Source organism: Oryx dammah, unplaced genomic scaffold, assembly GCF_014754425.2.
Source record: "Oryx dammah isolate SB20612 unplaced genomic scaffold, SCBI_Odam_1.1 HiC_scaffold_27, whole genome shotgun sequence".
Taxonomy (NCBI): Eukaryota; Metazoa; Chordata; class Mammalia; order Artiodactyla; family Bovidae; genus Oryx; species Oryx dammah.
This window is the reverse complement of record NW_024070211.1, coordinates 24,509,803-24,525,207: the sequence shown is the minus strand read 5'-3', so window position 1 is coordinate 24,525,207 and position 15,405 is coordinate 24,509,803. Positions and strand designations below refer to the sequence as shown.

Below are 15,405 nucleotides of genomic sequence, written 5' to 3'. Positions count from 1 at the left end.
AAAAGTCAATTTAAAAAAAGGCACATTGCCCTGGCTGAGACTAATAGTAATAGGTAAGCTGTGGAGTGCTTAGTAGGTGCCAGACAATGTGCAAAGTGCTTATACATGATCTCATTTAGTCCTTATTTGTGCTCAGTGATTTCTGACTCTTTGTGACCCTATGGACTATCACACGCCAGGCTTCCCTGTCCATGGGACTTCCCAGGTAAGAATACTGGAGCAGGTTGCCATTTCCCCCTCCAGGGGATCTTCCTCACTCAGGGATCAAACCCGTGTCTCTTCCATCTCCTGCACTGGTAGGTGGATTCTTTACCAACAGTGCCACCTGGGAAGCCCATAATTTATTCCTTACAGCAACCTTAATCAAGGCACAGATGGGTTAAATGAATTGCCTAGGGCCATGCAGATGGTGAGTAGCAGGAAGTGGGACTCAAGTGCAAGCATCTGATTCTGGAAACTGTTTTTATGTTGCTCTTCTCCCCATTTCTTGCTGCTACAGTGACTATTATTTTTCTTTGTATGCCTAAGTGGCTTGGATAATCTAACCGATCTTTTTTTAAGACTGATGCCAAGAGGGAAAATTTGCCCTCCTATTCCTAAGGAGAAACTTAACTCTTTACACCAGAAGTGAAGGCATACAGTACAGTTTCAAATGAGCCTCAGATATTTTTTCTTATTGAAAAAAATAAAAAGGAGTTCCTTTCCCAGGAGACTTGCATTAAGGGCCTGGCCTTCTGGGGGTTGGGCTTGTGTTGCTGGTCATACTGTCAAAGCAAGGCTGAACTTGACTGCTCTCACGCTAGGCAATCGCCGGAGGCCCGAGGAGCGCCATGGCGATCTGGCACTCTGCGATCCCAACCCCATGTCTGCACTGCTGGGAGCTGGAGTGTGATTTCACTGTAAACAAGTGTTTGGTCCTGTTCATAGAGGAAGTCAGCACTATTCAGTCAAGAAACTAGGACCTGACAAAGCCCAATGCCAGCCACTGCTGTGCAACACTCTCTATTTTGAGTTACATCCTTGCAATCAATCACTTTTTTGTTGTCGTTTTGATCATTTAATTTTATGAAATATGTATCAGTTGAGGTGGCAGGACATATGTGTTTATTTGACTAAATGAATCAGTGAATAAATAAATGAACAGATAGAGGCCAAATGAATGTATCATTAATCTGGGTTACGCACCGTGGAGCATGGGGCAAGGGCCATGACGTGCGTTTGGGTGAAATTTCTGGGGCTATTAAGCTGAGACATCTACTCACCTTAGCACACGATTTCTTCACTCTCCACGACTCCCCTGGCAGAACGGGGCTACATTCTCCTCTCCTCATGCTCACTGTTCATCGTGGATAATCTTTTCGGATGTTGCTTCCTGCTTATGCACAGGAGTGAAGTATTTGTTGAGTTCAGAAGGAAGGCTTATCTCTCAACCATTTAGGTCTGGGCCTTCTTTCTCCTCGGTCACTTGTGGAAAGACGTGTGCAACTCTTCCCAGTTGTTACTGTGTGTGAAAAGCTGGCTTTGGTATATTTGAGTCCCAGCTGTGACCAAATAGGCAAAGCCTGCCTGCCTGCCATCACTGGGTGAGCTTCCCTTGATGAGCTGAGTGGACCCTGACCGCTCGTACAGTTATGGCTGTGGCAGAATATGAAGAATATTCTTCATGGCCTTGGGTCACTTGTAGCACTAGACTCCAGTTTCATCTCTGCATTTAATTTTTTAAACTTTACTGAGGAATAATTGACAAAATAAATTGTATACTGGAGAAGGAAATGGCAACATGCTCCAGTATTCTTGCCTGGAAAATTCCATGGACAGAGGAGCCTGGTGACCTACAGACCATGGGTTGCAAAGAGTTGGACAGGACTGAGCATGGCTTCCCTGCTGGCTCAGTCGGTAATGAGTCTGCTTGCAATTCGGGAGACCCGGGTTTGATACCTGGGTCAGGAAGATCCCGTGCAGGAGGGGATGGCAACTCACTCCAGTATTCTTGCCTGAAGAATTCCATGGACAGAGGAGCCTGATGGGCTACAGTCCATGGGATTGCAAAGAGTCGGACACAACAAGTGAGTAACACCTGAGCATGTGCACATACACACATGATTATATACATTTAAAGTGTACAAGGTGATAATGTGATACACATATACACATTAGAGCAAGGTAAGTAACACATCTGGTAGCTCAGCTGGTGAAGAATCTGCCTGCAATGCAGGAGACCTGGGTTGGATCCCTGGATTGGGAAGATCCCCTGGGAAGAGAACGGCTATCCACTCCAGTATTCTGGCCTGGAGAATTCCATGGACAGAGGAGCCTGGCAGGCTATAGTCCATAGGGGTCACAAAGAGTTGGACACGGCTGAGCAACTTTCACTTTATACTTTTATCACCTCACATAAGTAACATAGTTAACTTTGTGCGTGTGTGGTGAAAATGCTTAAGATCTACTCTCAGCCACCTGTAAGTATACAGTACTGTTTTATTAACTAGAGTCCACCTCTCAGTTTTTATTGGATTCTTTGTTATCTTCTGATAGTCTGGTACTTGGAAGGTGTAAGAATATGCATTGGAATATTACTCAAACAAAGGAATGATATTGGGTCATTTGCAGAGACATGGATGGACCTAGAGTTTGTGAAACAGAGTGAAGTAAGTCAGAAAGAAAAAAAACAAATATATTTACTGTATTTGTATATACATATATATTTATATACAAATATAAATACAAATATATTTTATATATATATATATATATATATATATGGAATCTATGGTACTGATGAACCTATTTGCAGGGCAGAAATAGAAATGCAGACATAGAGAACAATGGATGGACATAGAGGTGGGGTGGGCTGAATAGAGAAATTAAGATTGACATATATATACTACTATGTGTAATAGTAGCTAGTGGAAATCTGCTGTTTAGCACAGGGAGCTCAGCTCAGTGCTTTGTGGTGATGGTCAGAGAGGGAGGTCTTTGAAGGGAGGGATATATGTTTACATATAGCTGATTCAATTCATTGTACAGCAGAAACTAACATGGCTTTGTAATATAACTAAACATCCCCCCCCCCTTTTTTTTTAAAAAAAAAGAAAACCAAAATCTTTTAAGGGCTTCAAAACCTTTCTTTTAAAGAATGTCAGCTTTGCCCTCCTCAACTGAAATCCCCAAAGCCCTTTATTAGCACCCTTTTTCCATCATGTTCTGAAGCCTGTCCTGACCTCTTTATTAGCTGGGGTCAGAGGAAGTAACCAACAAGCACTGAGTAGTGTGTGTCCCAGGAAAGGAGTACGTGCCTGGCGAGATTTCAACAGGAGGCAGGCTGGTCCCTCCCTGCTCTGCTATGTCCTGTCGTGTAAGCAGGAAGGGTTACTTACCTTTTTGGGTCCCATTCTCCACGTTTATAAAATTCTGCTCATAGTGCCCTATTGGGCTCTTGTGCAAATTAAATAAGAAAGTCTGTGAAGAGTACTTAGCACTTTTTTTCAGTTATTCACTCAGCAAATATTTCTGGAAGGTCTACTGTGGGCCAAGTATCCTTCTAGGTGCTGGGAATAAAACAGAACAGCCACTTATGGTTCTTCAACTGAAATTTAAGATAGATAATGCCAGGGAGCTCCCCAAATAAGATCTTTCTGTATTTTTCTAACATTGTTTAATATTTATGATAAATGAACTCATGCTAGTTCCAGGCACAGATCCAAGGGTTTTGCACACGTAATCTTATCATAAACAAGCAGGACCTGCAGCATGTCATCATAAACGAGCCTTTATGTTGGGTCCCACAGCTTCTTTAGACTCCTCCTCTAGGACCAGTTTCTCCCCTGCCCTGTGATGGAAATCTGGGGCCAGATCCCACAATTTTTCTGGTCACGCTTAGGTAATAAAAATCCCCTAGCTGCTCGAGTTTCCCCAAACAGCCTCAGTTCAGTAATTTAAAGCGTTCATTCCCACATCACAGTCAAAATTCCTCAAGGTCGTTTAGAGTTGAAGCTTCTTTTGCTACATCCCCCTCACCCCTTGGGCCTTGGGCAGATTGGGAGCCATTGGTGGGCAGGGCTATGACTTCTGACCCTATACCAGGCACTTTTGGATGTGGGGAACACATCTCCTTCCTCAGCCTCTGGGCCGCCGTCTTGGGGGGGCATTAGCCATATCTCCAGGCTGTGTGCTCCCTCCTGTGTGCACACTATTGGGGGAAACACTCCCAAATCTTCCTCCTGATAAACTCCAAAACCATGGGCTTCCCTAACTCAGGAACCTCTCTCCAGAGCATGGGCCAAACATAGTCCCCTTCTGATTTTTCCAGGTGTGGAAATGACCCAGGTCCTCTGTGTCCAGCAGGTTGAAGGCTGTAGGGAACACCTAGACTTACTCTCTGTCTGTCTCTTCTTTCACTGACTCCAGTTCCAGAGCATAGTGCAAAAACTCATTAGGTAGCAGAAACCACATGGTCTAGTGGTTAGAACCGAAGACTCTGGGTTCAAAATCTCAGCCCTGGGTTCTGATGTCAGTTCTGTCATGGGCCAGCTGTGTGATGCTGGGCAATCTACTCCATTCACTCTGTGCCTCAGTTTCTTGATCTGTATAATAGGGATGATGAGAAAGCCCGTTGCCTAAAAGCTTCAGGAAGATTAAATAAGATACAATTTGTAAAGTCCATAGAGCAGTTTCTCAGACATTTTGGGCAAGTATGTGTTAAATAAATATCAGGTGGGAAAAAAAGTCTGAACATTAAATAGCAAAGGCACGTTAATGGCAAATTTACCAGACACTCTTGACTTTTAGGTGTTCTGGGTTCTTTCATCTCAATCTCTTTCGGGTGAGGTCCAAGGAGGACTGCTTACAGCCTCAAGACCCTCAGGCATAGCTGGTATTTGAGAAGAGTCTGAAGGTCTTTTTTTTTTTTTTTTTTTTTAAGCAGTGTATTATCATTTTATTTATTTATGACCGTGCTGGGTCTTTGCTGCTGCACAGGCTTTTCTCTAGTTTTGGTGGGCGAGGGCTAACCTCTAGTTGTGGAGTGTGGGGTCTAGGGCACTCAGGCTTCAGAAGTTGTGGTGCACAGGCTTAGTTGCTCCATATGGCATGTGGGATCTTCCCAGACCAGGAGTCAAACCTGTGTCTCCTGCATTAGCAGGCAAATTCTTTACCACCGAGTCACCAGGAAGCCCTGGAGGTCTTCTCAAATACTAGAAGACACCCAGTCCTGTTTTTCTTCAAGTGCTAGAAACGCTAGAAAATATGTGGCTAGGGAGGGTGACTCAGGGCATTAGAAGGAATGACCATAGCAAGATTTCCCAGACAGAATTTTTCAGAAAGGGTTTCTGGGAAAAGCAAAATGAGGATGGGCTCTGAGAGTTTCATTCGGTAACACTCCACCAGCCCAGCAGCCCTGTTATCTCACATCTTGTTCTGCTCTGTTCATTACTGTCTACTCAGGATGGGGACAGCCACATGGATTATGGGACATTTTTGAGTAGCTTAAGACAATTAATTATCCTACTCTTGACATGCCTAAGGGGGCTAAAACTGAAACACAGAGAAATTATGCAACTGAGCCAGTCACGTAGCACGGGTGGGGCTGAACTGGGTCAGATCTCTGGATTCCAGACTTACGTTTAATCTGATGAGATCCACCGCTGGGCTATTATCCCAGCACGGAGTTTGTTTAGTCACAGAAGCTGCTAACATGATTTCAGAGATGTGTGGTCAGGGACCCCTGGGTCAGCTGGTGAAAATGACGTTACCAGGAAATTTAAAAACTCAGAGCTCTGGAGAAAGTTGTGTGTGAGGATGGAGTTGGGAAAAAAAAAATCAAAACAAGACTAGAAATTACAGTATATATAAACAAAAGGGAAATTATTTCACTATGGAAAATATGGATATAGGATAAAGGTATTGTTAATGATAACTTCCAGAACATGCCAAGGTTAGTGTAGCCTCACAGAATTGGAGGAAACATTTTATCATTGCGTGTTTGCGTTTAATTTTGAGTATCTGGCCATCCAGGAATTGCCTTAAAAAACTGTTTCTAATTGAAGGATAATTGCTTTACAATATTGTGTTGGCTTCTGCCATACATCACCATGGATCATTCATAAGTATACATATGGCCCCTTCCTCTTGATCCTCCCTCCCACCTCCCACCCCTTCCACCCATTTAGGTTGTTACAGGAGCCCCAGTTTGAGTTCCCTGAGTCATATGGCAAATTCCCATTGGCTATCTACTTTACATATGATAGTGTCTATATTTCCATGCTACTCTCTCCATTCATCCCAGCCTCTCCTTCTCCCAGTGCTTGTGCCCATGAGTCTGTTCTCTATGTCTATGTCTCCATTGCTGCCCTGCAAATAAGTTCATCAGTACCATCTTTCTAGATTCCATATATATGTGCTAATATATGATATTTGTTTTTCTCTTTCTGACTTACTTCATTGTATATAACAGACTCTAGGTTCATCCACCTTGTTATAATGGACTCAAATGCATTCCTTTTTATGGCTGAGTAATATTTCATTGTATATATGTATCACAGCTTCTTTATCCATTCATTTGTCAACGGACATCTAGGTTGCTTCCATGTCCTAGCTATTGTAAATAGTGCTGCAATGAACGTTGGGGTACATGTGTCTTTATCAGTTATGGATTCCTCAGGATATAGGCCTAGTAGTAGGATTGCTGGGCCATATAATTGTTTTATTCCTAGTTTTTAAAGTAATCTCCATACTGTATTCCATAATGGTTGTATCAATTTACATTCCCACCAACTGTGCAAGAAGGTTCCCTTTTCTCCACACCCTCTCCAGCATTTACTATTTGTGGATTTTTTGATGGTGGCCATTCTGACCAGTGAGAGGTGATATTTCATTGTAGTTTTGATTTGTATTTCTCTGGTAATGAGTGATGTCAAACATCTTTTCATGTGTTTATTAGCCATCTGTATGTCTTCTTTGGAGAAATGTCTGATTAGGTCTTTGCCCACTTTTTGATTGGGTTGTTTGTTTTCCTGGTATTGAGCTTATGAATTGCTTGTATATTTTGGAAATTAATCCTTTGTCAGTTGTTTCATTTGCTGTTATTTCTCTCATTCTAAGGGTTGTCTTTTCACCTTGTTTATAACTTCCTTTGCTGTGCAAAAGCTTTTAAGTTTAATTAGGTCCCACTTGGTTATTTTTGTTTTTATTTCCATTACTCTGGGAGGTAGGTCATAGAGGATCTTGCTGTGATTTATATCAAACAGTGTTCTGCCCATGTTTTCATCTCAGAGTTTCATAGTTTCTGGTCTTACATTTAGGTCTTTAATCCATTTTAGGTTTATCTTTGTGTATGGTGTTAGGAACTGTTCTAATTTTATTCTTTTACATGTAGCTGTCTAGTTCTCCCAGTGCCACTTGTTGAAGAAACTATCTTTGCCTCACTGTATACTTTGCCTTCTTTGTCAGAGGTAAGTTGTCCGTAGGTGCATGGGTTTATCGCTGGGCTTTCTATCTTGTTCCCTTGGTCTATATTTCTAGTTTTGTGCCAGTAGAATACTGTCTTTATGACTGTAGCTTTATAGTATAGTCTGAAGTTAGGAAGATTGATTCCTCTAGCTCCATTCTTCTTTCTCAAGATTGCTTTGGCTAATCAGACTCCTTTGTATTTCCACATGAATTGTGAATTTTTTTGTTCTAGTTCTGTGCAAAATGCCATTGGTAATTTGATAGGGATTGCACTGAATCTGAAGAATTCACTTTTTAAAAGGTTTTATGAAGACTCAAAAGAAGTTGAAAAAATATCTTTCTTTGATTTTCTACTCTTTCTCAGTTCTTCTCTTGGTTCCCATTGAGTGAAGCAAAGAAGAGTAGACAGAGAATGAGTTCTATAATTGTGGAGATCTGGGTTCAAATCCTGATTCTAATACTTTAATATATACATATATATGTGTGTGTATATATATATATATAATTTATTTGTTTTGGCTGTGATGGGTCTTCATTGCTGCACAGGCTTTTCTCTGGCTGTGGAAAGTGGAGGCTACCGTCTACTTATGGTATGAAGCCCTCCATTGCTGTGGCTTCCGGTGCAGAGCACGGGCTCTACAGTGCATGGACTTCCGTAGCTGTGGTTCAAGGGCTCTAGAGCCCGGGCATAGCAGTTGTGGTGCATGGGCCTTGCTGCTCCACAACATGTGGGATCTTCTTGGACCAGGGGTTGAACCCTCGTCTCCGACATTGGCAGGCAGATTCTTTACCACTGAGCCTCCAGGGAAGCCCCCTGACTCTACTACTAATGAGGTGGTCTTGAGCAATTTACTTAGTATCTCTGACCTTCAGTTTCCTTATTTATGGAACAATTATAATGGGGTCGCAAAGAGTCGGACACGACTGAGCAACTTCACTTTCACTTCACTTTATAGTGACACTTACTACACAGGGTTGAAGTAAGCAAGTCTCTCCCAATGCTTGGTTCACAACAGACACTCACCTACGGATGGGCTGCAGCATTACGGATGGGCTGCAGCATGTCTTAGACTCATGAAAAACCCCAGTGCAAAATGGATTTATCAAAGGAGTATAGCACTGATGCAAGGATAGATCCAAAGAGCAGACTAAAGAACTCAGAAGTAGACCAACTAAATGGTTAATTTTTGACAAAAGTCCCAATATAATTCAATGGGAAAAGGGTGGTGTTTTCAACCAGTGGTGCTGGAGCAATTGGGCATCCATATAAAAAAAAGAAAATAAACTTTGATTCATACCTTGCATCATGTCCAAAAATTAACTTGAAATGGATCATAAACCTAAATGTAAGAGCTAAAACTTTAAACTTTGAGGAGAAAAACAGGAGAAAATTTTTGTGACCTTGGGTTATACCAATTATTTTTAAGAAAACAGCACAAATCTTATAAGTTGGACTCATCCATGTTAAGAAATGTTTGCTATTCAAAAAAATGCTGCTAAGAAAATGGGAAGCCACAGACTAGGAGAAGATATTTGCAAAATGGATTTGTTTATTTAATATTGCTGTCTTCTTGATACTGTGGTGTAAAGTAGATGTAATCAATGATTCTTGTGTCCTCCCCATCCCCTCCCTGATAGAGTGCACTTTCCATATGCTTTCCCTTCCTCCCTTACTGTTTATGTCATTATTCACAGCCATAATTCTCATAATATTGTTATGAGTGAGGGCTGGAGAGAAGACTGAAACTTGTGTTATGAGATTGCAAGCACTTCATCTAAATTCCATTCCCGGCGGGAGAGAAGAGAGCAATGATGAAAATTACAGAGACAAGCATGTGTCCGTTAGGAAGCAACCTGAAGCTGTTGGTAACCCTCTCAACAATGACAACAAAAAGCACAGACTGAGCATATGGCACTAAGGGCTGTGCTTGCATCATTTAACTGTAGGAGAAACGTATGCAGGAGTCATCCTAGGGTCCCAGAAGAAGCAGGGCCACCAAGCAGGCCTCCCAGGAGAAATTCATCTGGGTTGTTCCTTCCTGACACCTGCAGTGGATTTTGTTCTTCCTGTGTCTCTGGATTGCTTTATCCTTTGGATGTCATTCTAGATTCATCCATGTCTTTTCCTGGTTTTACCGTTTTGGGACTGTTGGCTTGATTTTGAAGATTTATCTTGTTTGAAACTGCAGTCTCTGTTTGGCTTGCTGGCACCAGACTTCGTACTTCCTTGCTGTGTAAATCTGGTAACCCTCCCCCCAATCGCCTCTCTGTGTCTTAAAGCTTGCAGTTTGCAATGTTTGGCCATCCCTGAGTGATTACTTATCTCATACATCCCAAGGTACATAAGCATCACTACTGGCATCAACAATCAACAGGCAACACTATTATGGGTCTCTCTTGTTCTTGTGTCCCTGGCAAACCACTGTAAGCATAGTTGAAGGAGAAAGCCTTCAGGTACTTATGACAAGTACAGGTTGAGGAGGCCATGTCTGCCTTGGCCAAGGAAGCTGTGGAGCTTTTGAAGTAGATGTAACTGTGAGGATGTCCTTATGGATGTGAGCCAAGTTCCTGTGTATGGAAGATCTTGGAGTTGGAATGGTCAGCCTGTTGATACTTGAGAGTCAGCTGAAGACTTATGGGTGAGCACAGATCAAACCACAGGGTGAATAGACCAGTGGTGAAAACAGAGCGTGTGCTCACCATTCTGCTCTTTCCACAGGTGTCCAAATAGAATTAGAGCCAGGCATTAAACCAGTGGCAGCAGTGAAAGTCCCAGTGCCTGGGATATATCTATATCTATATCTATATCTATATCTATATCTATATCTATATCTATCTCCAGCTTCCCACTGGAGCAGAGGGAAGGTACCATATTTCCCTTCAGCTTCAATTTAACAACAGCTAGACCACAAGAGATGTTTTCTCTAGAGTTGATTCCCCACAATAGTCTGGCTGCAATTCACAGGCTGCAAAACAATGGGGGTCGGGGGAGGGGGGAGGGTGCAGATAATCCCTTTGGGTTTATTTCAATTTAAGATGAGAGCCTCTTAGAATAAGTAAGCATCCTGAGGAGAGGAAAGACAGACACCAAAGTCTTCAATTCGTTTGGCAATTTTGATCTCTGTGATCATTTTAACCCAGGGTCTGCTAGGTTTCAAAAGCTTGAACTTGTGCTCAGTTGCTCATCAGAAGAATTCCTGCTCCTCCCCTGACCTGCTCCTCCCTTGACAGCAAAGTGATGTGTGAATGGTCTCTGTGTGACGCTCTGGAGGAGCAGTTATGTGCCCTAGAACTGGAGAAAAATTTGTCCACAGTAACTATCTTGCTCTGTAAACTGTTTCCACTTCACATAGACTGTTGAAAAGCATCTGGAAGATATATATTCATTATTGTTAAAAAAATAGATTTATGAGTGTTATGAGATTATGATGCAGAAGACAGAACATGTCAGTGTTTTTGAAGTGCAAACCCACACTCGCCAGCCATAAGTCTTAGAGTGATCAAGCTGACAGGGACTCAAAAACTCACACAGTTCGTATAATTTTACCTACTGAAGCCCCCAACGTCCAACAATTTTACAGTTCAGGAATCTGAGGAGCGGAAAGGCTCGGGGAGGATTTATTACATTTGCATAGTCAGTGGAAGAGCTGAAACTTAAGCCCTGGTTCCTTGATTGTAAATCCTGCACTTGCCTCTAACTGTCTTTTATCTAAATTAGGGTATTTGACTTTCTGTCTTTGAAAACCTGTATAGACATCACGGTTATTTCCCCAGAGGGAGATGAAGCATGAACTAATTCTCAATGAGAGTGAATCTGGGGGGAACAGTTCCAGCTGGGCACATTCTTTCCTCCTTTTTCACGGCCACCTGAAAACTTTGGCTGGGTGCTGGGGGGTGGGACGCTTTTCCCACTTCCCAGTCTTTTTCTTTTCACAGCTGCAAAGTTCAGTGAGTTGAACTGCTGTGCTGTGAGTTCACTGTTCACTCTGCCACGACCAACCTCTGTTGTAAATTTTCCTCCCAGAACACGTGACGATGCATTTCTTGACTATATATCCCAAGAGCAGCGGCAGAATTGTCAGAGCGCGGAGCCCCACACGCAGGAAGAAAAAGGCTCTCAGACTTGACCATTTAGGAATTCAGGACTTGGGACAAATTCGCCAGCTTTTGGTAAGTCAGCAATGCCACTTTGCTTCAGAAACATATGAAAGGCTACTCCCGGCAATTTGTAGGTGCAGTTTTCTCTTCCTTTCCCTTTTTCTAAGGCAGTTTTGTCTTGAATTAAAAATAGGTAGACGCTTGGCAGCGAAATGTAAACTTTCTTTTTTTCTGCTCCATCAGCTCAAAAAGTTTCCCAAAGATTCAGACCTTATTTCTTTTCTCTCTGCACCCCGGTCTTAAAGGGACTTTTTTTTTTTTCTGATTTTAAAATGACTGAAGCAAAGCTTTTCACATGTTCACTTTATGAAATGAAAATTTGATAGGCATGTAAAAAAATGAAAGTTTTCATTTCCTTCCACCTCCCGGTGCCCGTTTCCCCGCGCACCCCAGCCCGTCATAGCTGACCCCTGTTAACTGCTAGGAGGGACTTAGAGTTACTTCTCCAGGCAGCAGCTGTACACCTTTCTGATCCTGTAGTTCCACAAACCTGGTGCTGCCCTCTTTCCTGTAACTGCGGTTGGGCGGGAGAGTCCTAACCTGCAGCTTTCTCTCCAGCTCCTGGCGGTGTGAGCTGAGCTTCAATGCTGAAGATGGAGCCTCTGAACAGCACCGACGCTGGCACCGCAGCCCCCAGCGCCCCCCTCGAGTCCCCCGTGTCCGGCAGCGGCCACGGCAACGAATACTTCTACGTTCTGGTGGTCATGTCCTTCTACGGCATTTTCTTGATTGGGATCACGCTGGGCTACATGAAATCCAAGAGGCGGGAGAAGAAAGCCAGCCTCCTGCTGCTGTACAGGGACGAGGAGCGGCTCTGGGGGGAGGCCATGAAGCCGCTGGCCACGCTGTCCGGCCTGAGGTCGGTGCAGGCGCCCACGATGCTGAATGTGTTGCAAGAGAGCGTGGCTCCTGCCCTATCCTGCACCCTCTGCTCCATGGAGGGTGACAGCGTGAGCTCTGAGTCCTCCTCGCCTGATGTGCACCTCACCATCCAGGAGGAGGGGGCAGACGATGAGCTGGGGGAGACTTCTGAGACCCCCCTCAATGAAAGCAGCGAAGGGTCCTCGGAGAACATCCATCAGAATTCCTAGCACCCCTAGGACCCTCTGGAGGTGACCCTATGAACCAGCACCCTTAGGGCGAGGAAGGACACTTTCCGTGTCGGGTTTCACTTTTGCAGGGCAACTGCCACTTCCAAGGGACCCGCGGCAAGCCCCTGAATGGGGGGTGGGGTGGGGTGGTGGTGGTGGTGGGGGTCAAGGCTCAGACGGGGCCAGCCGCAGCCTGGAGTCCGCCGCACGCCTGTGGTGTAGACCTGCAGCTGAAACAGGCCTGAAGACGCGCGGTGTGTACCTTTCCTTGGATCCTGGCGGGCGGGGTTCCATGCAGAACTGGGTAGGTGGGATGTCCTTGCGATTGTACTCTCAGGGGATGCCCCGGGTAACTCCTGCAGCATCTGCCTACTCCCAGGGCTGCCAAAGGCTTAGGGAGTCCCAAGGGACTAGTTTCGGTTTGCTAATTTGCCCAGAGCTTTGTTCTTCTAGATCTGATTCGCTGTAAGAGCCTTTAATGTGAACCTGTGACGTTAGTTCACCACAGGTTACAGAGCTTCTTTTAGGGGGTCTTTCTGGATAGAGCAGGGGGATATTTGTTGGAGGGGGACTTTTGATGGGAGGAAGCTGGAGATCTCTACCTGGTCTATTTGCCTACTATAAGGAGAAAACCAGGTGACTTTTAAACCGGTCAACATGAGCTGAGATCCTAAGAATAATCTGCTACTTGACCCTTTGTCTAACCTGTGACCTTGAACTCTGACCTGGGACCATCCAGCATCATGTGCTGGAGTGACATTTTTCTTTTTTGGAAGGGTTTCCCCAGAATCTAACCTGTACTCCAAATGGCTGTGCAGGGAATATTCCTGATCTTTCCAGAAGGGGTGATGGTGGGGTTGAACCAAGCCAAACTGTTAGCTCTGCTGCTGCTTTTTATTCCCAGCCCAGTTTTCTGAGCTGGGAAAAGATATACTGTGGGCCTCCACGACATGGCATTTGGTCACGTAGCTGAGACTTAGAAGGGCATACTCTGGCGAGATTGTGCAGAGCTGGGGTTTCTCTGTTTGTGAATCCCAAGCCCAGACTCTGATATGCTGTGTGGTCCTGCGCATGTCATCCACAGACTTACTGCCTTCCTGAGACTCCTAATCATCTAGATCCCTAGGGGGCTGGGAGGATGTCTTTAGATTTTAAGACTCTGTGATGAATCCTACATGGCCTGGTGTGAGGAAGCTTGGACAGAATATTTCCTCGCTGGCCAGTAGTCTGAGAAAGGATCTGCTTACTTAAAGGAGCAGTTAGAGACTGAGAATACGTGTAGCTGGGGGGTCCAGGGAGGCTCTCCCACCTCCCCTGCTGTCACTTTCCCAGCAGTGAATCCAGGAGGCAGATCCCATATTTTACTCCGCCGAGTCGTCTGGGTGGTGGACTGTTAACACTCCGGTTCAGGGAATGAGACATCTAAGAGAAAAGACTCAGGAATGCGTGCTAATGTCTCCCTGTATTCCTGTGGTTAGTCACTTTGCAGCAGACTCTTTGAGCCCTCGAAGACAAGGAGGAAGAGAAACACACCAAAAGTTCAAATTTAATTCTAGTAAAAACATAAAACTTTTTTTTTAAAACAAACACAATCTCCCTGGACTGGAGACAGCAGTAACTACTGTTCCCATGGAAGGGTTAACAGTGTAGGGACTGGTTTATCAGTTCGCCTTAACATAGTGCTAGAGGAAATTTATGTTTAGGGAGGAAAAAGGGCCCTCCGTTCACTTTAAAATTCAGAGTGTGGATTTACTCCAAAGGGGGCTGTCTAAGGTGAAAGAAGCCAAGTTGAGTTTGGCCCCTTGCCTGGAATCACTTGAATTCTGAAACTTTACTGCGACGGACATGTGCGTTGTCACATTTTCCATTGCTTAATCCTGAAGTTTGGTGCAAGTCTATCTGCGCCTATTAAAAAGTGATGTATATACTTCCTTCTTATTCTATTAAGTTGTATAAAATTGTCTTCTGTATTTAACAGTTTGTAATTTTCACGATATTTTTTTTTAATTTAAATAAAAAAAACACATTTTCCCTATGGAAGTTATGAGTTCTCTCTTTGATTCTTTAATATAACTCCTAGTTTCTAAGACATCCCAGATGCATTTTCCAAGCCATCTCTGAATCCGGGTCATCTTTCAAGTCAGACTCACATGAAAGCATATCTTATTTCTGCCTAAATCATAGAATGAGCAGGGCCGGGGTCTTCCTTCCTTTGAAGGAAACCTTTTCCATGCTTTGCAGTGAATAAGAAGCAGGCTGCATGTGGGTCTTACATCCACTTCAGTTTTTAAATTTGGTGGTCATGGGGCCTTGGAACTTGAACATGGAATGACATAGTGACTGTTGCGAAGATATTGCTCTAAACCTGGTTGCAAGAAAACCTTTGATTTACACGTTGGCTGGACAAATATCCACACGTGGCCGCAACAGCACAGACAAATGGGCAGGGAGCTGCTGTATATAGATGTTGTATATACATTCATATGGACACATACATAATGGGGAGGGAGATTTTTATATAGACACAAACTTAAGAACATACCCAAGCACACAGGCCATGAGTTGGGGTTGGTCCTCCTTCCTCTCCTAGTACCACCTCCCCCTGCTCCTCATGAAGACTGATTGTCTAGTTTCCTCCCCTGGGGTCTTGCTTTAGCTCTGGTCCAGGTTGAGCACAGCCAGCCTATCTCCCTTAAATTTGTATTTACAT

The 15,405-nt window shown here is 43.9% G+C and overlaps 1 protein-coding gene across 1 annotated transcript; it reads left to right on the top strand.

Annotated features, from left to right (window-relative positions):
- Positions 1-11,437: 11,437 nt before the first annotated feature.
- Positions 11,438-14,735, top strand: KCNE4 (potassium voltage-gated channel subfamily E regulatory subunit 4). The gene is made up of 2 exons (XM_040228483.1): positions 11,438-11,616; positions 12,163-14,735. The coding sequence occupies exon 2, from the start codon at positions 12,189-12,191 to the stop codon at positions 12,693-12,695; it is 507 nt and encodes a 168-aa protein (XP_040084417.1). The 5' UTR covers positions 11,438-11,616; positions 12,163-12,188; the 3' UTR covers positions 12,696-14,735.
- Positions 14,736-15,405: the final 670 nt, after the last annotated feature.

Coding starts and splice junctions, on each gene's coding strand:
- KCNE4 (XM_040228483.1), top strand. CDS start 12,189: ATGCTGAAGATGGAGCCTCTGAACAGCACCGACGCTGGCACCGCAGCC.